The sequence below is a fragment of the Mustelus asterias genome, chromosome 25 (assembly GCF_964213995.1).
Source record: "Mustelus asterias chromosome 25, sMusAst1.hap1.1, whole genome shotgun sequence".
In the NCBI taxonomy this organism is placed as follows: Eukaryota; Metazoa; Chordata; class Chondrichthyes; order Carcharhiniformes; family Triakidae; genus Mustelus; species Mustelus asterias.
This window is the reverse complement of record NC_135825.1, coordinates 44892308-44919538: the sequence shown is the minus strand read 5'-3', so window position 1 is coordinate 44919538 and position 27231 is coordinate 44892308. Positions and strand designations below refer to the sequence as shown.

General features: G+C 46.3%; 3 protein-coding genes across 3 annotated transcripts in view; 1 reads left to right on the top strand and 2 right to left on the bottom strand.

The window, feature by feature from the left end:
* Nucleotides 1-3198, bottom strand: part of LOC144511936 (methyltransferase-like protein 27) — a 40716-nt gene extending 37518 nt beyond the window's left edge. The window contains exon 1 of the mRNA XM_078242419.1: nt 3057-3198. The gene's annotated coding sequence lies outside the window, so the exon portion shown is untranslated. The remainder of the gene's footprint in view (nt 1-3056) is intronic.
* Nucleotides 1-27231, bottom strand: part of LOC144511943 (sodium-coupled monocarboxylate transporter 1-like) — a 673058-nt gene that overhangs the window by 511270 nt on the left and 134557 nt on the right. The gene's annotated exons all lie outside the window — the stretch shown is intronic.
* Nucleotides 1856-25887, top strand: LOC144511937 (methyltransferase-like protein 27). The gene is made up of 5 exons (XM_078242420.1): nt 1856-2009; nt 3964-4092; nt 10240-10378; nt 19691-19783; nt 25579-25887. Exons 1-5 carry the CDS (start codon nt 1890-1892, stop codon nt 25788-25790), a joined length of 693 nt encoding a protein of 230 aa, XP_078098546.1. The 5' UTR covers nt 1856-1889; the 3' UTR covers nt 25791-25887.

Sequence of the window (27231 nt, the reverse complement as noted above, 5' to 3'; positions counted from 1 at the left end):
CATATTTTACACAGAGGGTGGTGGGGGCCTGGAATGCGCTGCCGGGCAAGGTGGTGGAGGCGGACACACTGGGAATGTTTAAGACTTATCTAGATAGCCACATGAACGGGGTAGGAATGGAGGGATACAAAAGAATGGTCTAGTTTGGACCAGGGAGCGGCACGGGCTTGGAGGCCGAAGGGCCTGTTCCTGTGCTGTATTGTTCTTTGTTCTTTAACTCTCCGAAACAGCATCTTACCCAGGTCCATCCCCTGCCCTATCCCCATAAACCTGTGCATTTACCATGGCTAATCTCCCTAATCTACACATCTTGATTTTTGATTTTATTTGATTTGATTTTTTGTTGTCACATGCATTAATATACAGTGAAATGTATTGTTTCTTACGCGCTATTCAGACAAAACATAACGTTCACAGAGAAGGAAACGAGAGAGTGCTGAATGTAGTGCTACAGTCATAGCTGGGGTGCAGAGAAAGATCAACTTAATGCAAGGTAGGTCCACTCAAAAGTCTGATGGCAGCAGGGATGAAGCTGTTCTTGAGTTGGTTGGTACATGTCCTCAGACTTTTGTATCTTTTTCCTGACAGAGGAAGGTGGAAGAGAGTATGTCCAGAGTGCATAGGATCCTTGATTATGCTGGTTGCTTTTCTGAGGCAGCAGAGGGTGTAGACAGAGTCAATGGGTGGGAGGCTGGTTTGGGTGATTGCCTGGGCTTTGTTCACAACCCTTTGTAGTTTTTTGCAGTTTTGGACAGAGCAAGAGCCATACCAAGCTGTGATACAACCAGAAATAATGCTTTCTATGGTGCATCTGTAAAAGTTGGTGACAGTAATAGTGGACATACCAAATTTCCTTAGTCTTCTGAGAAAGTAGGCACTTGGGACACTAAGGGGCAATTCAGCATGGCCAATCCACCTAACCTGCACATCTTTGTACTGTGGGAGGAAACCGGAGCACCCAGTGGAAACCCACGCAGACACGGGGAGAACGTGCAAACTCCACACAGACAGTGACACAAGGCTGGATGTAAGGGTAAGCCAAGGCAGTATCACCCAGCCTTCACATCTTTTATCATCGATACAGCCTCCACTCTACTTCTCTCTCAGCACCCGGGTGGATACAAATTAGTCACTTATCTCGGTATTATTTGTGGGATCTTGCTGTACGCAATCAGTTGCTGCCTCTGCCAGCCAAACAACAGTGATTACACTTCCAAAGAAACTCATCAGTTGGAGAACATCCTTGGATTCTCAGAGGTCACAGAAAAGCAAATTTGCTTTTTCTTTCGAAATTTCAATTGCTAAATTAACAGTGGTGGGTGAAAATATCTTTCAAAATGACTCCTGAATTCTTCCTCAAAATCTGTGACAAACAACTGGAAAATTCCATGAGCATTCTTTACACAAGCAGTTACAATTCAAAGTGCTGATTTCAAATTATTCTCAATGATCATGCAACAAGTTATAAATCTTGTGGGCAGGTGATGGGTATCTGATCAAATGTAGCACCCAATCCATAATATATTATCTGTAATCTCCAATCATGTGTGGGTTAGGTTGATTGGCTATGCTACACTGCCCCTTCTTGGCAGGGTGACTAGCAGAGTAAATACGTAAGGGGGAGGGCCTGGGTGGGATTGTCGTCGGTTCAGGCTCGATGGGCCAAATGGCCTCCTTCTGCGCTATAGGGATTCTATGATTCTATTCTAATTAACTCAGTGCTGGCCTGTACAGAACAAGGATCAGACACATCTGTAACTAACTGAATTTTCGAGACATTGCTTCAGAGATTTGAATGTGAGGGGGGTGATATAAACACATTTTTAATCTCGTCAATTCATTTCTACATAGACTAGCTGTTATTTACTGGAGAACTTTCCTCTCACAGAATGGCAGAGTCTGGTACAGATGCAGATCATTCTATCCAGAACATTCTCACAGTGTACAGCATCAAGGATCCTGAGGAGAAAGTGAAGTTTTACAACAGTTGGGCAGAAAACTATGAGAAGGTGATTTTGTCCTTTCAATCTCACACATTTTTAAGATTAATGAGTGTGGGAGAGATTGGGTGTGTGTGAGATAGTTGGTATGTGTGTGAGACTGGGTGTGCTGTAGCTGGTATGTGTGTGAGACTGGGTGTGGTGTAGCTGGTATGTGTGTGAGACTGTGCATGTATGTGTGAGAGTGTGAGTTAAAAAGAAGTCATTTCATTTAGAGGACAAAAAAGTGTCATTCAGTCAAAGCCATTAATATATCAATAACAAAAGAAATCAAATCATTGAAACCACTTATCGTTGAGTAAATTCACGTTGTGACATTGACAGCAGAGATCAGAGAGTCTGAGCTATCAATAAAGCAATATTTTCTCTGGGGTTCAGGTGTTTTAACAAGCATAATGGATGTCTGGCCCCTCAGTCCAGATAACAAATGATACAATTTGTAAACATAATGTTTTGATAAACCACAACTCTCACATCACCTTATTTGTGCAGAATTGCAACACCGAGTAAATCAAACATTAAAATAAAGTGTAGTTACAACAGAATATGTTTATCTGACTCTCTGAATTTAAACCCAGAAATATTTAATCAAAGGATAGTATATGGGCTGCACGGTGGCACAGTGGTTAGCATTGCTGCCTCACAGTGTCAGGGGCCGAGGTTTGATTCCCGGCTTGACTCACTGTCTGTGTGGAGTTTGCACGTTTTCCATGTGTCTGCGTGAGTTTCCTCCGGGTGCTCCGGTTTCCTCCTACAGTCCAAAGATGTGCTGGTTAGGTGCATTGGCCATGCTAAATTCTCCCTCAGTGTACCCGAACAGGTGCCAGAGTGTGGCGACTCGGGAATTTTCACAGTAACTTCATTGCAGTGTTAATGTAAGCCTACTTGTGACACTAATAAATAAATTTTAAACAGGAGGAATGTCTAATTGTTGCCTTCATTCAATCAATCACAGACAGCAGCCGAACACTCACTAAATCATCCAGCTGTAAAGACTCATCCAATAACAATTACACAATCATTCAGCATAGTCACAGGCTATTTGGTAAATCATACCTGTGCTGGCTCTTTGAATGTAACCCAATTAGTCTCATACTCTTGTTCATTCCCCAGGCCCCTGAAACTTGCTCCTTTTCAAGAATATCTTTAGCTGTTGATAGTTGCTTCAAATGTGTTTCAACTCGTCCCACCCAGGTTCTCGGTTCACTGAAAAAATCCCGTGCCCTGTCAGAGGCTGGTGGGTTCGGCTTCACCTTTCCTCTGGAACATTGCAGACAGATTTCGGCGGGTGGGAAGTCCAGACTGGAAATGTTAGTGCCCCTCTCCCATTGCCCCCTCTCAATCCTCATCACCTCCTCCTCCTCCTCACTGCCCACCACTTGCCCCCTCATTCCCCACCTTCCTCCCTCCCCACTGCCCTTTCTGTCACTCCCCATCTTCCCCGCTCTCCCCATCACTCCCCACCTTCCCCCCTCTCCCCATCACTCCCCACCTTCCCCCCTCTCCCCAGCACTCCCCACCTTCCCCCCTCTCCCCATCACTCCCCACCTTCTCCCCGCTCTCCTCCTCACTCCCCATCTTCCCCCCTCTCCCCCTCACTCCCCACCTTCCCCCCCTCTCCCCATCACTCCCCATCAGCTCCCAAGCTCTTGGCAGTGGGGGTGAGGGGAGGGGGAGTAACATTCTGCATAACTGATGAAATGAGGTAAGATCAGGATGTTCAAAGTGGCCCCCACAGGGAGTCGGGAGGGTTTTCTGTCCCATTGGCCTGGTGAATCCCCCCTTTCACACCAATGGGATTGAAATGTGGGAGACTGCCCTCGCAGTCACATTAGATTACAACATATCTGACACTCTACACAAATACACATTGGGAACAATTGTGCTCGCTACTGCTGGAAGTCGGTCAGAAGGGAATGGAATGAAATGAAATTAATAAAAAAGTGACATTTTCTTTTCCAAGGACCTTGAAGTGATAAATTATCAAGCTCATACCTTTGCTGCTGACATTCTGGACCCCGTGTTTCCCAGAGAGAGAGACAGCACCCTAGTCCTGGATGTTGCCTGTGGAACAGGAAAAGCTGCTGAACAGGTATCAAGATGATCAGAAATTACATTGACAGTCAGGTATCGTTGCTTCAGGGCAATTTGGCTCGAATCTGAGCTTAAGTCATATTCTTCCTTGTGATCTGCTCAGTTTAAGCTGAGGGCGTGTGATAGACATTCATAGAAACATAGAAACATAGAAAAACAACAGCACAATACAGCCCTTCAGCCCATAAAGTTGTGCCCAACATGTCCCTACCTTAGTGATTACTAGGCTTACCTATAACCCTCTATCTTACTAAGTTCCATGTGCTTATCTAAAAGTCTCTTAAAAGACCCTATCGAATCCGCCTCCACCGCCGTTGCTAGCAGCCCATTCCACTCACCCGTGCATCCTCTGAGTGAAAAACTTACCCCGACATCTCCTCTGTACCTACTCCCCAGCACCTTAAACCCGTGTCCTCTTGTGGCAACCATTTCAGCCCTGGGAAAAAGCCTCTGACTGTCCACTCGATCAATACCTCTCAACATCTTATACACCTCTATCAGGTCACCCCTCATCCTTCGTTTCTCCAAGGAGAAAAGGCCAAGCTCACTCAACCTACCCTCATAAGGCATGCTCCCCAACCCAGGCAACATCCTTGTAAATCTCCTCTGCACCCTTTCTATGGCTTCCACATCCTTCCTGTAATGAGGCAACCAGAACTGAGCACAGTACTCCAAGTGGGGTCTGACCAGGGTTCTATATAGCTGCAACGTTATCTCACGACTCCTAAACTCAATTCCTCGATTGATGAAGGCCAGTACACCATACGCCTTCTTAACCACTGCCAAGGGTCCTACCATTAATATTATATTCTGCCATCCTATTTGACCTGCCAAAATGAACCACCTCACACTTATCTGGGTTGAACGCCATCTGCCACTTCTCCGCCCAGTCTTGCATCCTATCAATGTCTCGCTGCAACTTCTGACATCCCTCCACACTATCCACAACATCTCCAACCTTTGTGTCATCAGCAAACTTACCAACTCATCCCTCCACTTCCTCATCCAGGTCATTTATAAAAATCACAGAGAGTAAGGGTCCCAGAACAGATCCCTGGGGCACTCCACTAGTGACCGACCTCCATGCAGAATATGACCCATCTATAACCACTCTTTGCCTTCTGTGGGCAAGCCAGCTCTGGATCCACAAAGCAATGTCCCCTTGGATCCCATGCCCCCTCACTTTCTCAATAAGCCTTGCATGGGGCACCTTATCGAATGCCTTGCTGAAGTCCATATATACTACATCTACTGCTCTTCCTTCATCAATGTGTTTAGTCACATCCTCAAAAAGTTCAATCAGGCTTGTAAGGCATGATCTGCCTTTGACAAAGCCATGCTGACTATTCTTAATCATATTATACCTCTCCAAATGTTCATAAATCCTCCCTCTCAGGATCTTCTCCATCAACTTACCAACCACTGAGGTTAGACTCACTGGTCTATAATTTCCAGGGCTATCTCTACTCTCTTTCTTGAATAAAGGAACAACATCCGCAATCCTCCAATCCTCCGGAACCTCTTCCGCCTCCATTGATGATGCAAAGATCATCGTCAGAGGCTCAGCAATCTCCTCCCTCGCCTCCCACAGTAGCCTGGGGTATATCTCATCCAGTCCCGGCGACTTATCTAACTTGATGCTTTTCAAAAGCTCCAACACATCCTCTTTCTTAATATCTACATGCTCAAGCTTTTCAGTCCGCTGCAAGTCTGCACTACAACCACCAAGATCCTTTTCCACAGTGAATACTGAAGTAAAGTATTCATTAAGTACCTCTGCTATTTCTTACCGTTCCATACAAATTTTCCCACCGCCACATTTGATAGGTCCTATTCTTTCACGTCTTATCCTCTTGCTCTTCACATACTTGTAGAATGCCTTGGGGTCTTCCTTAATCCTGCCTGCCAAGGCCTTCTCATGACCCCTTCTTGCTCTCCTAATTTCCTTCTTAAGATCCTTCCTATTAGCCGTATACTCTTCTAGATCTCTAACATTACCTAGCTCCCTCAACCTTTTGTAAGCTTTTCTTTTCTTCTTGACTAGATTCATTACAGCCTTTGTATACCACGGTTCCTGTAACCTACCATAACTTCCCTGTCTCATTGAACGTTGCTATGCAGAACTCCAGACAAATATTCCCTGACAATTTGCCACATTTCTTCTGTACATTTCCCTGAGAAAACCTCTTTCCAATTTAAGCCTCCAATTTCCTGCCTGATAGCCTCATAATTCCCCTTACTCCAATTAAACACTTTTCTAACTTGTCTGATCCTATCTCTGTCCAATGCTATTGTAAAGGAGATAGAATTATGATCACTATCTCCAAAATGCTCTCCCACTGAGAGATCTGACACCTGCCCAGGTTTATTTCCCAATACCACATCAAGTACAGCCTCTCCTCTTGTAGGCTTCTTTACATACTGTGTCAAGAAACCCTCCTGAACACACCTAACAAACTCCTCCCCATCTACACCCCTTACTTCCATTCTCACTCAGCAGGAGCTGTGGCTCCCAGGAATCTGTGCTGCTCTCTCCACACTCGCTGTGTCAACACAAAACTGGGATAAGGAAATAAAGAGCTGGACATCCTGAGGACTCCAGGTTAGGTGACACAGAAAATAACGCAGATGAGAGCAGAAAGCTGCAAAGGATCATTGATAGATGAAGTGATCGGGCTAAATTATCACAATTGCTGTTGAATTCAGGAAAATGTGGATGTCTGGACCTAAAAAAGATGATGGGAAGTTAGGAACAGTGGAGGGGCAGAGAATTGAAGAATCCATGCAGACAATCAGCAGAAACTAATGGACACAGACAGAAATAATTCCAAACCCCTCTCAGTGGGATTGGAATACAACAGGTTTATAAAACGTGGTTGAATTCTACCTGGAATTCCACATTCAGTTCTGGATACCAGTCCTCAGGAAGAATAGATTGATGTTGGAAGGGGTACAGTGCAGATTAACTGAAAGCTTATTGATCTGCCAAGCTGTCTGTGAGCAAACCAGACTGTTCACAACCTTAGTGCCATCATTGAGTCTGACTCGGTAAATGCCCTCACCTGGCACCCAAACTGGTACTGGAAATGATACTGGATATACCACCCAGAATCGACAGAGGCATCTTCACTGTCACTGGGTCAAAATCCTGGGACTAACTGCATTGTGGGAGTACCTACACAATGGGCTGCAGTGGTTCAAGAGGCAGTTCAGCACCACCTTTAATAAATGCTGGCCCAGCCAGCAATACTCACGCCCTGTGAAAGAATAAATCATTATTAAAGATCCCCTGCCTGCACCAGCATTGACTGGCCGTGTAGAATAGTCCGTCTCAGAGCTGTTAACCCACACGCCACCATTCAGACTGCCTATTTCCACCGCTGTAGCGTGGGCCAGTTTCAGCTGGTTTATCCAATCATTGCCACTTCTAGACCTGAACTATTCTAACACATTCCCTGCTGACCTCCCACATTCTACTCACTAAACTTGGCCTCATCTAAAACTATGTCCACCTGTGTCCTTACTCACTCCAAGTCCCATTCCCCCCTCCCCCATCATCCCTGTACTCACAAAACTACTCTCACTCTCACTGAAGTCACACCTTCATTTTTATATATTTTTATCCTTGTTTTCCAATCCCTCAATGGCCTTTCCCCATCCATCTCTGGAATCTCCTCCAGCCCCACAACCCTCAGAAATATCCCTATTCCTCTAACTCTGACCTCACTGGCATCACTGATTTTAATCATCTCCCACCCTCACCCCCCACCCTCACCTCCAACCCTCTCCCCATCCTCACCTCCCACCCCCCCGACCCTCACCTCCCAACCCCCATCCTCTCCCCACCTCCCACCCTCCCCCCACCCTCACCTCCCACCCTCACCTCCCACCCTCCCTCCACCCTCACCTCCCACCCTCAACTCCCACCCGCACCTCCCACCCTCGCCCCATCCTCACCTCCCACCCTTCCCCGACCCTCACCTCTCACCCTCCCTCTACCCTCACCTCCCATCTTCCCCCACCCTCACCTCCCCCACCCTCACCTCTCACCCCTCCACCATCCCCTCACCATCACTCCCACCCTTCCCTCAATCTCACCTCCCACCCTCCCCTCACCCTCCACCCTCCCCTCACCTCCCACCCTCCCCCACCCTCACCTCCCACCCTCCCCCCACCCTCACCTCCCACCCTCACCCTCACCTCACACCCTCACCCTCACCCCCGACCCTCACCTCCCACCCATCCATCCTCACCTCCCATCCCCCACCCTCACCTCCCACTCCCCCCACCCTCACCTCCCACCCTGACCTCCCACCCTCCCCCCCCACCCTCACCCCCCCACCCTTCCCCGACCCTCACCTCCCACCCTCCCTCTACCGTCAACTCCCACCCTCCCCCACCCTCACCTTCCCCACCCTTACCTCCCAGCTCCCACCCTCCCCTCACCCTCACTCCCACCCGTCCCTCAATCTTACCTCCCGCCCTTCCCTTACCCTCCACCCTCCCCTCACCCTCACGCTTTACCCTCACCTGCCACCCTCCCCCACCCTCACCACCCACCCTCACCTCACACCCTCCCCTCACCCTCAACCTCCATCCTCACCTCCCACCCATCCACCCTCACCTCCCACTTCCCCCACCCTCACCTCCCACCCTCCCACCCTCATCTTCCACCCTCCCACCATCACCTCCCACCCCCCCATCCTCACTTCCCACTCCCCACCTTCATCTCCCACTCCCCCCACCCTCACCTCCCACTCCTCCCAGTCTCACCTTCCACTCCCCCCACCCTCACCTCCCACTCCCCCCACCCTCACTTCCCACTCCCCCCACCCTCACCTCCCACTCCCCCCACCCTCATCTCCCACTCCCACCACCCTTACCTCCCACTACCCCCACCCTCACCTCCCACTCCCCCCACCCTCACCTCCCACTCCCCCCACCCTCACCTCCCACTCCACCCACCCTCACCACCGCAAGGTTTATAAGAACGGGACTTAGTCAAGGGGATCCACGAGGGTTGCCAAGGTAAGTATAACCCCCGGGGAAGAGAGAGAGACATGCCGGAGCAGTATCCTGGCACCGCTGGGCAGTGCCAACCTGGAAATGCCAACCTGTGCATAGGAGCAGTACCAGGGGTTGGCCCTCCATTGGGGAGGGGTTCACCTTATGTGTTGGGCTGATGCCAGACAAGGGTGGCGATGCCTGGGGGTTGGACAATGGCAATGAGGTGAGGGCGATAGCAGTTAGAGGGGTGGGTGGTGGGGGCGGGAGGAGGGGGCGGTGGTGGGAAGCAGTGGGGGGGGGGGGTGCAGGCGGGGTCAGAGAGACCCGATATTTGTCTGGTTGTGTGGGGGCGGGGGTGGGGGGGGAGTGCCCACGACACATGTGTTGTAGGGAGGATGGTTGGGAGTGGGTTGCCCAATGCAGGTGAAGACCCCATGTCCATGGTGGGCTTCAAGGGAGCTTAATTCCAGTGCTGATCGGTGCGCCTTTAAAATGGTGCCTGATCTCGGTGGAGGCAGCCTTGTCAGTTCTATCAGGCCCCACCCTGCCAGAGTGATGGTGTAAACCACACCCCCAGATTCTGGTGTGGACTGAAAACCCGGCTGTGATTCTGGAGAGAAACAGGCCGGTTTTCAGTCAGCGCCTGACACTCTGACAAATATTGATGAAATCTTGCCCTCATTCTCTCTCTCTATCTCTCTCTCTCTATATATATATATCTCTCTCTCTATCCCTATCTCTCTATCTCTATCTCACTCTCTCTCTATCTCGCTCTCACTCTCTCTATCTCTCTCTCTCTCTCTCTCTATCTCTGTCTCTCTCCAGATAGATATCTCCTCTCTCTCCCAGAAGGTTGTTATGGTTGGGATAATCACACAACTGTGATTAATAGATTTTTTTTCCAGGAACAGTGTTGAGTTACAGCAGTAAGGTGGGTAAACGGAGTTAAGATTCAGATTGGCCATTGAATAGCAGCACCAGCTTGAGGGGTTTGATCGCCATTCTCTGGCTCCCATGTTTCTGAGTGAAGTAAAGGCAGTAAATTCTGTATCATTCATGGATAGGCTTACAAAATAAAGGAGTTGCGAGAGACAACAGAAAATTAGGAGCCCAATGAATATTTTCCTGTTTTCTTTAGCTGCAGAGACTGGGATTTAAGAACTTCCATGGAATAGACGGCAGCGAAGGCATGTTGAAGGTGGCTGAATCCAAAGGCCTGTATCAGAGTCTGAAAAGATGTCTGATTGTTCCAGATCAACAGCTCCCCGTGCCTTCAGGTAACAAATCCACTTCATAGAATTACAAAGGGTAAAGCACTGAAAGAGACTATTCAACACGGCCAATCAATGCCGGTGCAGATATGGGGATTTTTAAAATGATTTATTCTTTCACAGGGCGTGAGTATCGCTGACTAGACCAGCATTTAGACATAAGACCATAAGACATAGGAGCAGAATTAGGCCACTCGGCCCATCGAGTCTGCTCCGCCATTCAATCATGGCTGATATTTTTCTCACCCCCATTCTCCTGCCTGTTCCCCATAACCCCTGATCCCCTTATTGATCAAGAACCTATCTATCTCTGTCTTAAAGACACTCAATGACCTGGCCTCCCTAACTTTCTGCAGCAAAGAGTTCCACAGGTTCATTTATTGAAGGTGGAGCTGAGCTGCCTTCTTGAACCGCCCATTGTGCAGGTACTCCCACAATGCAGTTAGAGAGGGAGTTCCAGGATTTTGACCCAGCAACAGTGAAAGTGCCTCGGTTGATTCTGGGTGGTCCATCCAGTTTCATTTCTTTCTGACTTTGCAGCAGTTTGAGTGGTAGGTGAGGGCATTTACTGGGTCAACCACATTGCTGTAGATCTATAATCACATGTAGACGAGACCAGGTAAAGTCAGCAGATTCCCTTCTCTAAAGGGCCTTTAGTGAACCAGATTTTTATGACAATGGTTTCATGGTGACCAGAATAGCTTTTAATTGTAGATTTATAAATTTAATGTAAATATTGCTGTGGTGGGATTTGAACCCAGGTCCTCAGGATTCACCTTATGTGTTGGGCTGATGCCAGACAAGGGTGATTACTGGGATTTACTAGGGATTACTAGGATTACTGGGATTACTAGCCCAGTGACAATACCACTTCACCACCAGCTCCACACATTGCCAGGTCTGGTTTGGAATATCCCTGGAGATTTGATCATATGACATTAGACCACATGACACTCAATCACATGACCATGCTCAATCACATGACATTTTGTTTTCACATGAGATTTGCCCACTGTTTGCAAATGTTATTACATTTACTTTTATTAAGTGTCTTACTGCCATCCAGACACAAAGTTAAGACTTCCTGCTTTATAATGAAATGAATATCAGAATTTATAAATTAAAGAGACAACATAAAAGCAAAAACAATTTAAGAGTAAGTTTGATGTAAATGGAAACTGTGATATTTCTGTACCATCATCCACAGGTGGGACTTTACAGCCTCACTCATTCCGAAACCGTAAAATCCCGCCCAAGGTCAGCAGACTTTTTATTGTCATCCCCTCGCTCGCTCCCAATCCCTTGGCGGGCAGGGCGGTAAAATTCCAGCCATCGAGTAAATCCATTAATTCACCAAATATATTAATAAGCGAGGGCTAAATACATTTTCTTGCAATTTTACAACTTTTCCAATAGACAGAAAATGATTAAATTAAACCCAAACCAAACCTAATTCATTTCCTCATCTCACCACTGAAGCCTTGTCCTCAGCGGGAAGCTGCTCCTGGTACAATAGCACACTTTGCAGGAATTCTACTCCCTCTTCTTCATGTTTCTTTGGCTGGGATTTTCCAGCCCCATCATCACAGGAAACTCAGTAGCTCAGCCAATGCTACATCACTGATCTGTGACTACGGACAATCCCAGCAGCAGACAGAAAATTCCACCCTTTCTCTCGCTCACTCACTCCCCACAATTTAAGTTTCAAACTTCCTTCCTTCCCAATTTGTGCTCCTCTCTCTCTCTCCCAGTTGTCTCCTATTCTCTCTCTCCCTTCCTCCCACAATTTGTGTTTCTCTCTCACTCCTAGTTTGTTTCTCTCCCTCCCTCTCCCAATATGTCACTCTTTCTCTCCCTGCCCCAGTAAGACATAAGACATAGGAGCAGAATTAGGCCACTCGGCCCATCGAGTCTGCTCTGCCATTCAATCATGGCTGATATTTTTCTCATCCCTATTCCCCTGCCTTTTCCCCATAACCCCTGATCCCCTTATTGATCAAGAATCTGTCTATCTCTGTCTTAAAGACACTCATTGACCTGGCCTCCACAACCTTCTGCGGCAAAGAGTTCCACAGGTTGCAGCACTGGGATCCATGGAAACGCAGTGAGTCCCTTTCACCCTCTCTCAGTGTGTCGCTCTTTCTCTCCCTCAACAGTTTGTGGTTCTCTCTCCCTGCCCCGGTTTGTGTTTCTTTTTCTCTGTCTTCATCCCTATTTGCTATCTCGGGACTCACTGCGTTTCCATGGATCCCAGTGCTGCAATCTGTGGAACTCTTTGCCGCAGAAGGCTGTGGAGGCCAGGTCAATGAGTGTCTTTAAGACGGAGATAGATAGATTCTTGATCAATAAGGGGGTCAGGGGTTATGGGGAAAAGGCAGGAGAATGGGGGTGAGAAAAATATCAGCCATGATTGAATGGCAGAGCAGACTCGATGGGCCGAGTGGCCTAATTCTGCTCCTATGTCTTATGGTTTTATGGTCTAATCCTCCCAGCTGGCAATGAAGCAGTGAATGGTGAACAGTGGAGCCACCTGCAGGCTGCAGACAGTGTGCTTGGGTTGTGAGCTGTGAAAGTTAGAGTACGAAGCATCTGTGAACTTCACAGATAAGGAGCATTTCTCCTGCCTCCCCAGGAGCAATGCTTGGGAGACCAATCACCCATTTCAAAGCAGAAAGGCTGGGAATTCACTGATGTTCCACATGAGCCTCTTTGCACACTCTTGCACACTCCATTATCAAACCCTTTCAGCATTCCCTTCTTTTTCTATCTTCCCCACGTTTATCTACATTTTCTTTCAATGCACCAGTGCTATTCACCACAATTACTCCTTGATTATCTCATTCTAACCACTCACTGAGTAAAGAGGTTTCTCTTCAATTCCAATTACAATCATTTGTGACTATCTGATTTTGATGACACCCAAGTTTTGAACTGCCCACAAGTGCAAACACTTTTCTTCAAAGAATTCAAAAAGGTTGATCGAGTGACCCTCCTTTGTGAAATCTCTGCTCGCTCTTTTTTGTGATATTTTCCTGTTATCGTAGAATCATAGAATCTACTGCACAGAGACAGGCCCTTCGGCCCAAACTGGTCCATGCTGACCAAAAACCCATCTGAGCAAACCCCATTTGCCTGCATTTGGCCCATATCCCTCTAAACCTTTCCCCGTATCTGTCCAAATGCCTTTTAAATGTTGTCAATATCCCGATAGAATCAAATGTCCCAATAGAATCAAAAATGTATTCATGTAAGGATTCCATTATTTTCCCAATAGTGACTGGTTTATCGGTCTTGTTCTGTGTCTATTACGAAATATAAGGATCATATCGGCTGTCCAACAGACATCTGGCATTATTCAATTCTCTAATACATTTTCAACATTTATATTAGATATTTTACAGCCACTGCTATCTCTTCCATGTAAATCTTTAGTGTACATCAGTGCAGCCAATCAAATCGCCGAGTTTTCCTCTCTCCACGTCTGATCAGTTCAGCAATTTATATCTTCCTCTCGATCTCGAATGTGGACGTTTATCTTTTGATCTTTTACTTGGATGTCAGCAGCACCTGTTATTCTCCCCGGTAAACAGTGAATGTGTCCAAAGAAGTTCTTTGTTATATTTTTATCCTGTTTTTTTTTCTTTATGTATCAGTAAAATAATTTAATATTGATTTTAACATTTTTTCATTCAGTCTTCTTATTCCACACTGACTTCATAATTGTTTTTAAATCTCTTTCCTTCCCTTTTCTCATTCTCTCTGTTCATGTCTGTGTAATTTCTGATTGTCTTTTCCTTTAGTTTCAAACTTCCTTTCATTTCTTCATTTATCCGTGTGTGACAGACAGGAGAGGGTCAGTTTAAACTGCCCTCATTTCCTGCTCTCTACTCGTCTGTAAACAGAAGAGGTTTTTTATTCTGATTTCCCTAAATCAGGGCGTGTTTTCCCAAACCCTTACATTCAGAGTGATCCAATCCTCTATGAAAATTTTGCATACCAAACTTGTGGTTGGACAAAATAAAAAAGGTTGCTTTATTTTGCACACACGGAGTTTTGCAATGTTGACCCCTCAGTAATGGGGGATAAAGAAAAAGGAAGAGGATTCAGGTCAGGACCACAATAAAACACCAGTTAGGGTTTTACATGTGTCCAGAGGCTAGAATCGGAAGGCTATTGGAAGGTTTCTTCCTTGGGGAGGTTGATTGATTGTAGGGTGATCCGTCTTTCCAGAACGAGACTTCCGTGGGAAGACATGTAGACTGAGTGAGTCTGGGAGACATGAGTTCCATGGTTCCAGCAGTTTCCAGTTTTGATGTTCTTCCAGCTGCCACCTGCTTGATGGTAAACAGCACAGGCTGTTTGCCCAGAGTTCTGTTCTCATCGGAGGTCAAATAGTAACTGACTATAAGGTCCAATGACTGTATAATTAAAGGAGTTCAGACAACCCAAGTTTTGATCATATGATACTGGTTTCAGCTGGATGGAACAAACCGACCATCTGTGTGGTCCATTAAGGGCAGAACGGTGGCACAGTGGTTAGCACTGCTGCCTCACAGAGCCAGCTACCCAGGTTCGATTCTGGCCTTGGATGTCTATCTGTGTAGGGTTTACACATTTTCCCCGTGCCTGCGTGGGTTTCTACCGAGTGCTCCGGTTTCCTCCCACAGTCCAAAGATGTGCAGGTTAGGTAGATTGGCCATGCTAAATTGCTCCTTCGTGTTCCAAGATGTTTAGATTAGGGGAATTTGCGGGGTAAATATGTGAGGTTATGGGGTTAGGACATGGGTAAGATGCTCTGTCGGAGAATCGGTGCAGCATCAATAGGCAGAATGGCCTCCTGCTGCACTGTAGGGATTCTATGATTCTATGATTAGTTTGGCTGAATTGTTTATGAGTTACTTACAATGATACTGCGGTGGCATGCTAGATGACAGTTGGAGTTGACAGTTGGAGTCCAGGAGCCATTGATTTTACAACCTTCTTCTTGATGTTATAGAATCATAGAATCCCTACAGTGCAGAAGGAGACCATTTGACCCACCTTGCCTGCACAACTCCCTGACAGATCAATTTACCTAGGCCCACCCCCTGCCCTGTCCCTGTAACTTCACATGTTTATCCCACTAATTCACCTTCAAAAACCTGGGCAAATCTTTGGAGTGTGGGAGGAAACCGGAGCACCTGAAGGAAGCCCACACAGACACGGGGAGAACGTGCAAACTCCACACAGACAGTCCACCTGAGGCTGGAATTGAACCCGGGTCCCCGGCGCTGTGTATATAGTTATTTTTCCGAATAAACCTCCTGTTTGTTTCTCTGCCTTGCGGTTCATCAATTCTTCACAGTCAGTTACAGTTACGTTCCAGATGTTTGAGCTATTAGCCTTTATTCACTTTGAAATGGCTAAGAAACTTCCAGAAGCCAACATGTGACCAGCTGGAGCCATTGGGGGCGATGTTGCCAACTTGTCCTGCTGTTCGTTTGGCATGGCAAGCTGGTCAGATTGGGCAAGAGGCACAAAATCAGGATCGCTCCCGATTTTCTGCCTCTTGCAAACTTACTGGCCCTGTTCTGTTGGCAAAATCGGCTCTGCACCCATAAAGGCGCAAACCGATTTCAATATTCACTACATAATTAGTGAGTGCTGGACACCCTTACCCATTCTCTGATCGAAGTCCTCACCAGCAAGGATCATATCTGGTCCCCACTAATGGAACCATATCTTCACTGGGAACGGAGACCATTGAAGCCCCCTGGGTGGTCGGGAGCAAAGCTGGGCAGTGCCCCTTGGGCAGTGCCAGACTGACAACCTGGCACTGCCTGCCTGGCACTCTGGCACTGCCCACTGGCACTCTGGCACTGCCCACTGGCACTCTGGCACTCCTCACCAGGCAGTGTTTAGGAGGCAGGTACTGAGGGTGTGGGCCCTGGGGGCAGGGCCTGAGGGGTGGGGCCTGAGGGGACAGGTACTGAGGGGCCAGGGTAATGACAGGGGGAGGTGGGGGAGTTCTGAATGAGAGAACAGGGGAACTCTCCAGGGGGGCGGTGAATCAACTGGGGCAGCAATCGGGCGGGATTGCTCAGCCAGGGTGGCGATCAGGGGTGTGGGGCAATGTCCGGGGGGTGATCGGCTGGGGTGGGGGGGAGGGGGGAAGTTAATGTCTTGGGGGGGACGGGGTACGGAGGTCGACATCCGGGGGAGTGGGGGAGCCTGGCAGGGAGAGATCGGCAGTGGTTCTCGATGTCGGTGGGGGTTGGGAGGGATTGACAGGAAACCTCCCAGTGTTCTCTTTTCTTTAATACTTAACTTTTCTTGCTTTTAGTAGGACAGAAGGCTCCTAAACTTTATCAACCACCCTTTAAATATATCCTACTGCAGTTCTATCCTTTCTGACTCGCTTATCTGCCCTAATTCCATCTTCATTCACTTTTAGTTTTCATCCGATCCATTATTTTAGTCTTCATCTTATGTTTTTCTCATAAGATGTAGCACAGTGGTTAGCACTGCTGCTTCACAGCTCCAGGGTCCTGGGTTCGATTCCCAGCTTGGGTCACTGTCTGTGTGGAGTTTGCACATTCTCCTCGTGTCTGCGTGGGTTTCCTCCGGGTGCTCCTGTTTCTTCCCACAGTCCAAAGATGTGCGGGTTAGGTTGATTGGCCATGCTAAAAATTGCCCCTTAGTGTCGTGGGATGTGTAGGTTAGAGGGATTAGTGGGTAAATGTGTAAGGATATGGGGGTGGGGCCTGGGTGGGATTGTGGTCGGTGTAGACTCGATGGGCCGAATGGCCTCTTTCTGTACTGTAGGGTTTCTATGATGATGATGATTTCAAACAATTTCTTGAGTATTTTTCTATGATAACTGTTATTGCCTCGATGCTATTAAGAATTTGGGGAAGTTAATGAGTTTAACAGCTGATATTGAGATGAAAACAAAATAACAGACAAGTAACAAGATTACCATGTGTCTGGAGGAATAATGAGATGTGATTTACCCAATAACAAGATTGGCAAGCGTCTAGAGAACTTGGGGTGTGAATGACCATATCAGTAAAAATGGTTGACCAGAGGTCCGTGGAGCTATACAAATGAGAGATAGATAACCGAATCCACAGGGTATCATATCAAAGCAACTAAATGGTAATTGCTCGCACCCTCACTGGGAAGCAGGGTAGTTACATCCCGAGAGGCGAGTTACATCCAACGGCCTGAGAGGCTACTTACATCCAACAGCCCAAGAGGCTAGTTACACCCTACAGTTAGAATGATTCTCCTCTAAAAGATGCAGTTTTGTACCTTCACTGAAACAGCAAAAGACAGTTTCCCAGACCTGTGCATCTAAGCTGTATTGTGCAGGAACTGGGAGCTGGATTTGAGTGGAGTTACTGAAGTAGATGATGCGGTAAAGTGAAAGGTAGGCAAATGTACCCTGACTAACCTTGACCAGTTTGCAATAACCCTTTTTAACTCAGACACCTTACACGGTGAGATAGACAAAGGGAACAAGGTAGAGGTCCAACACAACTTTATTGAACACTTTATTAAGGACAAACAATATTGATCAGACTCTACTATTTTACTTTAATCGAACTCTATCAAACTCTATCAATCTCTTCACAGGACTCTTCAGTAAACAGTCTTAAATCCATAAGCAAATAGTCTCAAATCTACACTAGTTTTTTTCTTCTGACACATATTTCCGAGGATTCACTACACCTTATCCACAGGTCCCGATCACTGCATTTGAACTCTTTGTCTGAAAAGACAGGGTAATACCCATTCAATAAGGCTGGGACAGTCTGTTCCTCGGTCTTTGAGGGTTGGCTAATGTTTCAAGATATGCAGTCCTCGATCTGGGCTTCCCCTCTCGTCTAGGGCTGGTTCTGGTCTTTGGGTCACCTCACCAAGGTGGTATTCTATTTCTGGTCAGTCTGATGATGCCCGCCACGAGGTACAAGGAGCTGGAGATGCTGTGCTGCTCAGCCGTCAGTCGAAGGTACAAAAGCAGAGAGAGCTGCGGCTCCGGGTTGCCCCCTTTATCCCCCTCTTCAAGTCCTTCCCAAAGATTCTGTGACCTGTGTCCAATGTTAGCATCCAGCAGGGGCAGGAAAATCCAATGAGGTTACTTCTTTCCGTATTTGGAGATTGCAGAACATTTGGAGGTTTTGAACCTTGAACTGCCAAGCACCATCCTTGTCATGCTCTGCCTCTGGCCGTCTCTGTGAGCTGGGTGTCACCAAGTCTGCGTCACATCCTTTTAACAAGCTTCACTGGAGGTGTGAACAACGGTTTGTTCTGAAAGAATGTGGCCATTAGCACCTGGCCAGGCAGTTCCAGACTTGCCTTGTTTCAACGGGCAGTTGATTGTCCAAGGCCTGTCTGCATGAAAACAGTTTATTCCAGCTCTGTAATTTGCAAATTGCAGTTGGGCTGGGTTTAAACTCAGCTTCCACATTTCGAGTTTTTATCCATGTTCATGAAAAATATCAATATTTCTGTAACAATCCTGGGAGTTATGGGTCACCTGACCATAATAATATTTGGGAAAAGGTGTGTCTTAGTTCAGGTACTGTGGGTATATTTTGGGAACAAGCTGTAATTTCAGATATAACAGTGCGTTTAGTTATTAAGCGTCATTGTGCACATTAGTCTTTCTTGTTCTGGTTTTCTTGTATTTTAATAAATATTTTTTATTATTTCTTTACACAGAGACTGTTCAGTTTTCTCACTGGGTTGTACATGGCTCCTCACATTCATCCAAACAAATATACATCACTATGAAACAGTGTTCCAAGTTGGGACACTCTCACATATACAACATCAGTGGGCTTTGTAACAATGCTCCCTGAAACTTAGGTTTCTCATCTCTTCTTGTCCATTTCCTATTATTAGATACTTGCTCAATACAACCCCCACCCTGCTGGTGAGTTCATCCTGACAGATAGTTCCTGTGTTTCAGTTCTTGTTATTTTGCACATTGGATCAAGTATTTGCTCAGAAATATCAGCAGGAATCTTTCCAAACAGTAGAAGCCGCAGTCTGAGTCACATTCATTTCAGTTCCACATCAACGCAAGATGAAGATTGTGGCACTGGCTCCAGTGCCGTTTCCATTGCAATATCATTGAAACATTTGTCAGGCCAGTAAATCAATAATCAATGTCCTAGGAAACAGACATCAAGGGAACTCATGCTTACTGTAATGTGAAGTTTATCACTGAGAAGCTTGTCCAACATTGTGTTTTGATATTTTTTAATCTTGTGCAGGGGAAAGATGTGGAAGCTGCTGACAGTTTGGGGTTTTTGTTTTGTAATGTTGCAGATACCTATGATTTAGTCATAGTGACTGGTGCTCTGTCCTGTGGACTACTGTCTTTGGATGTCCTTCCAGAACTGTTGAGAGTCGCTAAGCCAGGTGAGCAGAAAACTTTACTGATGCAAGACCGTAAGGCAATGTGGTCATTTAAATCTGGCAAACATTCAACACAAAGAGGTGAAGGAACGCATGGTCACGCAAATTCAAACAGGGATAGACAAAGTCAAGACAATGGTCACTTTCTCTCCTCACTCTCTCTTCCGTTGGTGGATCAAACCATCCTGCTATCATTCCTGATTGTCATTGCCCATCTCAGTGGAACTTCCCTCACCTAATTACAACAAGAATATCAATGGTTTCTCTTCCATACCATTACTCCTGGAATTATGCATAAGACCAAAAGACATAGGAGCAGAATTAGGCCATTCAGCCCATTGAGTCTGCTCCGCCATTCAATCATGGCTGATATTTTTCTCATCCCCATTCTCCTGCCTTTTCCCCATAACCCCTGATCCCCTTATTAATCAAGAACCTATCTATCTCTGTCTTAAAGACACTCAATGACGTGACCTCCATAGCCTTTTGCGGCAAAGAGTTCCACAGATTCACCACTCTCTGGCTGAAGAAATTCTTTCTAACCTCTGTTTTAAAGTATCGTCCCTTTAGCCTGAGGTTGTGCCCTCTGTTTCTAGTTTTTCCTACCAGTGGAAACATCCTCTCCATGTCCACTCTATCCAGGTCTCGCAATATCTTGTAATTTTCAATAAGATCCCTCCTCATCCTCCAAACTCCAACAAGTACAGACCCAGAGTCCTCAACCATTCCTCATACGACAAGCTCTTCATTCCAGGGATCATTCTTATGAACCTCCTCTGGACCCTTTTCAAGGCCAGCACATCCTTCCTTAGATATGGGGCCCAAAACTGCTCTCAATACTCTAAATGGGGTCTGACCAGAGCCTTCTACAGCCTCAGAGGTACATCCCTGCTCTTGTATTCTCGCCCTCTCGACATGAATGCTAACATTGCATTTGCCTTCCTAACTGCCGACTGAACCTGCACGTTAACCAGAAGAGAATCTTGAACAATGACTCCCAAGTCCCTTTCTGTTTCTGATTTCCTAAGCATTTTCTCATTTAGAAAATAGTCTATGCCTCCATTCCTCCTTTCAAAGTGCATAACCTCACACTTTTCCACATTGTATTCCGTCTGCCACTTCTTTGCCCACTCTCCTAACCTGTCCAAGTCCTTCTGCAGCCCCCCTGCTTCCTCAATACTACCCGTCCCTTTACATATCTTTGTATCATCTGCAAACTTAGCAACAGTGCCTTCAGTTCCTTCTTCCAAATCGTTAATGCATATTGTGAAAAGTTGTGGTCCCAGCACTGACCCCTGAGGCACACCACTAGTCACCTGCTACCATCCTGAGAAAGACCTCTTTATCCCCACTCTCTGCCTTCTGCCAGTCAGCCAATCCTCAATCCATGCCAGGATCTTACCCTTAACACCATGGGCTCTTAACTTATTTAACAGTCTCCTATGCGGCACCTTATCAAAGGCCTTCAGGAAATCTAAATAAATCACATCCACTGGTTCTCCTTTATCTAAGTTCCTTGATACCTCCTCAAAGAACTCTAACAGATTTGTCAGACATGACCTCCCCTTGACAAAGTCATGCTGACTCAGTCCTATTTTATCATGCACTTCCGAGTACTCCGCGATCTCATCTTTAATAATGGACTCTAAAATCTAGCCAATGACCGAAGTCCGGCAAACCGGCCTATAATTTCCCATCTGCTGCCTCCCTTCCCTTTTAAACAGCGATATGCATGGGCCCACCATCTTCCTTATTTACACACTGACCCTCGGTAATGTCTACTGTAGTGGGATCTTTCTCTTTACTCCACTTACAGGCCGGTATTTGGGGGTCTGCCGATAGCTGCGAGTGTCTCTCTCTTACAGGCCTTGAAATTTCAAAGGCCGGGGAATGCTGCACTGGGACAACTCTGCAGGAGAGTGCACTGAACCAGGCTCACCGTTTATACCTGACCGGTAACCTGATACTTATATCACACAGCCATCCCAAAACCGCCACCAAGGCCTGAGTGATTCTCTCCCTTGTCGGTGGGACAACGGCCACCCTGCACCCACTCCACTCGAGTAGGTCTCCAAGAGAGAGAACAGAGAGTCTCTGTCCTTTTTATCTCCTGACCAGCAGTCTCCCTTGAGTGAGCGGGTTCGAATCGCTCAGATCACCCTCGGTTCTCGACTCTGGATTTATGGTAAGGGATATTGAAACTGTGACCTCGTCAGAGTGCGCTGATGAGAGAACAAGAGGCAAGACGGACTCCAAACGAGTTTCAAAACTTACAGTGATTTATTTAACAATAGAATCAACCTCTCCAATACCCCACCACACATGAATAAAACTTATACTTTATACTATCACTATGGGAGAAATGCTAACGGGTACAACGTAAAATCTTACTTTACACAGTTCAAGACAAGATTACTGAACTTTAACATTACAATACATCACCCCCTCCCCTTGCCTCAATCTCTATCCTATCCTCGGGAGCTTCACAAGGTTGGCTGGGATACTCACAATTCTAAAAGGGGTTCCTTTGTGGTGGGCTCGAATGTCTTAGTGCAGGGTCGAAACTGGGCTGCTGTTGGTCTGCACCTCTGCACATCAGCTTGCGATTCTGGAAGAGAGCTCGGTCTTGCTTGTCTGCCTGCCTTGATCTTAACTTCCGCCCAATTTAACAACCAACTTCCCTGCCCCCGTAGGTGATTTTCGAGGACAATGGGCTTCCGATCACCGGCAGTCTCGGGTTTAATTGAGTCAAGTCCAAACACAAAAGGCTGGAACTGCCTTGACCCCCGGGGGTCGTTATTTTAATGTCTTGTTAATGCTCCTGCAGAGCTTCCTGAACGGTATCCCATTAGTGGGATGGGTCTTCTTGTCTTCTGTGGATGGGCCGATTTCCGTGGCCATTGTCTCCCTGCTGGTCTGTTTACTGTTCGTCTGTTGGCCTCCATCTCCCTTTGTCCTCCTGATGATTAGATCACTGGTGTGTCTGCCTTTCTGGCCACTTGTATATTCAGGGGACTCACACCTTTTTCTCAGCACAGTCCACAGGCAGGTTATGTTTGTCCTGCTGAGCCTTCTGGGAGGTTTCTATCAGCCAGCAGCCAGAGTTGGCCACTTTTAAACTGTCAGGTTTCTCCCACCACCTTTGTGGTGGGCTCGAATGTATTCTCCTAATACATTCGAGCCCACCACAAAGGAACCCCTTTTAGAATTGTGAGTATCCCAGACAACCTTGTGAAGCTCCCGAGGATAGGATAGAGGTTGAGGCAAGGGTAGGGGTGATGTATTGTAATGTTAAAATATGTAGGATTGCCCTGAAACTTACACTACGGACATGGGATCACAATTCACAATTACACTAGTGACATCCAGCTCAATCTCCCCTCCACTTCCTTCAAATCTGCCATTACTTCTGCATTTGCTGTCACCCAGTCCTAGACCAGCAGTGTTATCCTTTAACACAACACTGAAAAGACAAAAGCTGTTGTCTTCAAGCCTCCCCACAAGTTCTATGCCCATGCCACCATTCGCATTGTCTGGCCATCGTCCCAAGCTGGACATGACTATTTATAGAATATGAAATAATATAATAGAATTACATTCACTTTCACCCCAAGCTGAGTATCCCAGTTCACATCTGCTCAAATACAAACATAACATGGCCTGTGCCACCGCCAAAACTCCATCCACTCATTTAAATTCTGATGTCTATTTTCTAACCTGCAACACCCACCAACCCTGCGCTCACTAACTCACACTGACTGTCAGTTCCCCAGAACCTCAAATTTAATTACCATAGGTGCCAAGAGCCTGCCCTTTATCTGTCGCCTCCAGCCCGATAATCCCCCTGAAAGCTTCCATCTGCTTCCTCTGACCTGGATAACTCACCTGGCCAATAGTTATCATTCAGCCAACACCGAAAATAAACAATTGTGCACTTTAATTCTTGTAAAGTTCTTTGCGACACCACAAGGTTGCAAGAGGTGCATTTTAAATGCAATTCTTTCTTCTGTTTTCATTTTTCTGTTACAAACTCTGATTGTGCTCAGAAAATTGAGCTAGAAAGTAGCTGTGAGAGACTTTGCAAGTTTTAAGTACCTCCATTGATTAGACTATTATTTGAATTTAGAATTTAGCATCTTGAAATAAATGTAAGATTGTTGCTGGTTTGATGTGAATCAAGATACCAATCAGCTCCTCACCAACCAGCTCCTTACACTGAGGACACAAGGTCACTCTTTCCCCTGTGTGTTATTTCTGCTCTTTAACTCTACATTATCTAGCTGAGGGCAGCTCCCTGAGGTTTGCTATTTAAAAAGCTCCTCTGACTCTGAATTCACTCAGGGCTGTGCCCCCTTCCCTCTGACTCTGAGTGTGACCCACTCTCACAGGCTTGTGACTAAAAACTCGCCCACCACCTTTTTCATCTCTTGTTTTTTCTCTCATCATCCAATTCCTTCCCTCCCTTAATTTCTCTTTCAATTCCTCATTCATCATTGTAGTCATCCAGCCTAATTCACCCTCCTCAGTCCTTCTGCTCTTTATTTCCAATCCTTAAATCTTATAGGTTGAGGAGCTATCCTGTAGCTTCCTTTCTTCACCCAGGTTGATTGGGACCCCATCCACCTCCTTCAACATTCACTCCCTCCATCACTAACACAGAGTGGCAGCAGTGGATGCCATCTACAAGATCTACTGCTGGTACTCACCCAGGTTCCTTAGGCAGCACCTTCCAAACCCACACCACTACCATCTAGAAGGACAAGGGCAGCAGATATATGGCCTGGAGAATTCAGTCCCGTGCCCAATAATGACATTTAAATTACATTACAAATAGATTAAAATCATTTCCTGGTCTTCCTGCCGGTTTCCAGCGTGGTCTTGACTGCTCTCCGGCCGACACACGCATCTCCCAACTCGACACGCCAAAAAATTAGCGTGTCGTAATGGGAGAATCAGGCCCATAGTGTTTCCTTCACATCATCGGTCAAACAATTAAAATCTGATAGCGATTCCACCTTGCAGTAATTCCAGGATCCTGATATTCTGTTTATGAATATCATTTGCTGTAAGGTGGATGTGGTTTAGGATGAGTGGAGAAACTGAGTATCACACATTGCAAAACTGTTTCCTGTCCAGCTAATAAAAGCTTTCCTTTTCGTTTTCCTAATCCTTCACCCCTAATAACCCATCAAGTTTTTTTTTTATTCATTCGTGGGACATGGGCGTCGCCAGCTGGCCAGCATTTATTGCCCATCCCTAGTTGCCCTTCTCCAGAGTGCATTTGAGAGTCAACCACTTTGCTGTGGCTCTGGAGTCACATGTCGGCCAGACCAGATAAGGATAGTAGATTTCCTTCCCTAAAGGACATTAGTGAACCAGATGGTTTTTTCCGACAATCGACAATTATTTAATTATCATCAGTAGATTCTTAATTCCAGATATTTTTTATCGAATTCAAATTTCACCATCTGCCGTGACGGGATTCGAACCTGGGTCCCCAGAACATTAGCTGAGTTTCTGGATTAATAATTTAGCAATAATACCACTGGGCCATCACCTCCCCGAAAGTAATGTAATGAAAGACTTTGGACTGCAAGTTGACAGCTTCTGCTGTCAATATTTTCCACTTGTCTATAAGAATGTGAGCGCCAACACTGCTGTTTGCTAAGTGATGCTTTTTAACACAGCTTTCAATCCCTTTCGCCAACATTTACAGGGGGACACGTTGAGTTGGAACAATAATTGATTGGGAACTTGTAAATAAGGAGATATTGGGTCAGTGTTTTCCCCTTTTCCAGGTGCATTTCTCTGTTTATCAGCAAAAGATGAAAGGGACAGTGAGTACATGCAGGAGCTCCTGGTGTCCATGGAAGACCTGGAGAAGAAGGGCCTGTGGATCCCAGTTGTGAAGCAGAAGATCAATCATTGGCAGAAGGTTGTTGTGCCCACGGAGCTGAGCTCAGAGTACATCGCTGGACTTGTGGCCATTTATAAGAAAACTGGTCAATGACGGTGCTGCTGTCCTGTCAGTTGTGTTTTGGCACCAATGCTGTTTTTGAGAACATGGATCCCGAACACATAGTAAAATAAAACCTTACTTAAACCAATGCACAGTGACTTTTTGTGTGACATTCTTACACAGATTTGCTGGGGTTTCACCCCCCACACCATTGCCTTGCTGTCAAACACAAACATTTACCATTTTCACTGGGATGGGGTGGATGTTAGGCCAGGGTTCCAGCTGAGGCAGCTGACCAGCTAAATCACCCGCCGCTGCCTCACTGAGGTGGAACTTTTAGTTGGCCTGGAATGTGAAATCCAGTATCTGGAAATTAGTCCAGGTAAGAAATGGTTTGAACATGGTGCATCTGGTCCAGGGACACCTTTGGGGGAAGCAAAGCACACTTTCGGATTGTTAAGGATAAACATGATTGTTCATAAAAAGTGCATAAACCCATGGTAGTGATCAAAAGTGTCAAAGAACTGTCTAACTGCTAAAGAACTGTCAAAGGAAAGAAGGAAAGTTGACATGGAGGAAGTAAGGGAAATAGTGGTGGGTGTGGGCATGGGTTGGCATGAATTGACACTAAATTGGCATAGGGGCTATAAAGGTTCATGAGGGCAAATCAACATCTTGCATGTGGGAGGCTTTCAAGTGTAAGTTGATAGGGATTCAGGACTGGCACATTCCTGTAAGGATGAAGGATAAGTATGGCAAGTTTTGGGAACCTTGGATAATGAGAGATATTGTGAGCCTAGTCAAAGAGAAAAAGGAAGCATTTGTCAAAGCTAGGAGGCTGGAAACACATGAAGCAAGTGTGGAATACAAGGAAAGTAGAAAGAAACTTAAGCAAGGAGGAAGAGGAGCTAAAAGGGGTCATGAAAAAGCATTGGCCAGCAGGATTAAGGAAAATTCCAAGGCTTTTTATACATACATAAAGAGATTGAGGGTAGCCAGGGAGAGGGTTGGCCCACTCAAGGACAAGGGAAAGAATCTATGCGTGGAGCCAGAGGAAATGGGCGAAATATTAAATGAGTACTTTGTGTCAGTATTCACCAAAGAGAAGGACTTGGTGAATGATGAGTCTGGGAAAGGATGTGTAGATAGTTTGAGTCATGTTGAGATCAAAAAGGAGGAGGTATTGGGGTTCTTGAGAAACATTAAGCTAGACAAGTCCCCAGGGCCTGATGGGATATACCCCAGAATACTGAGAGAGGCAAGGGCGGAAATTGCTGGGGTCTTGAGAGAAATCTTTGTATCCTCACTGGCTACAGATGGAGTTTAATCCAGACAAATGTGAGGTAATGCATTCTGGAAGGTCTAATACAGATAGGAAATATACAGTAAATGGCAGAACCCTTAAGAGTATTGACAGGCAAAGGGATCTGGGTGTACAGGTACACGGGACACTGAAAGTGGCAATGCAGGTGGAGAAGGTAGTCAAGAAGGC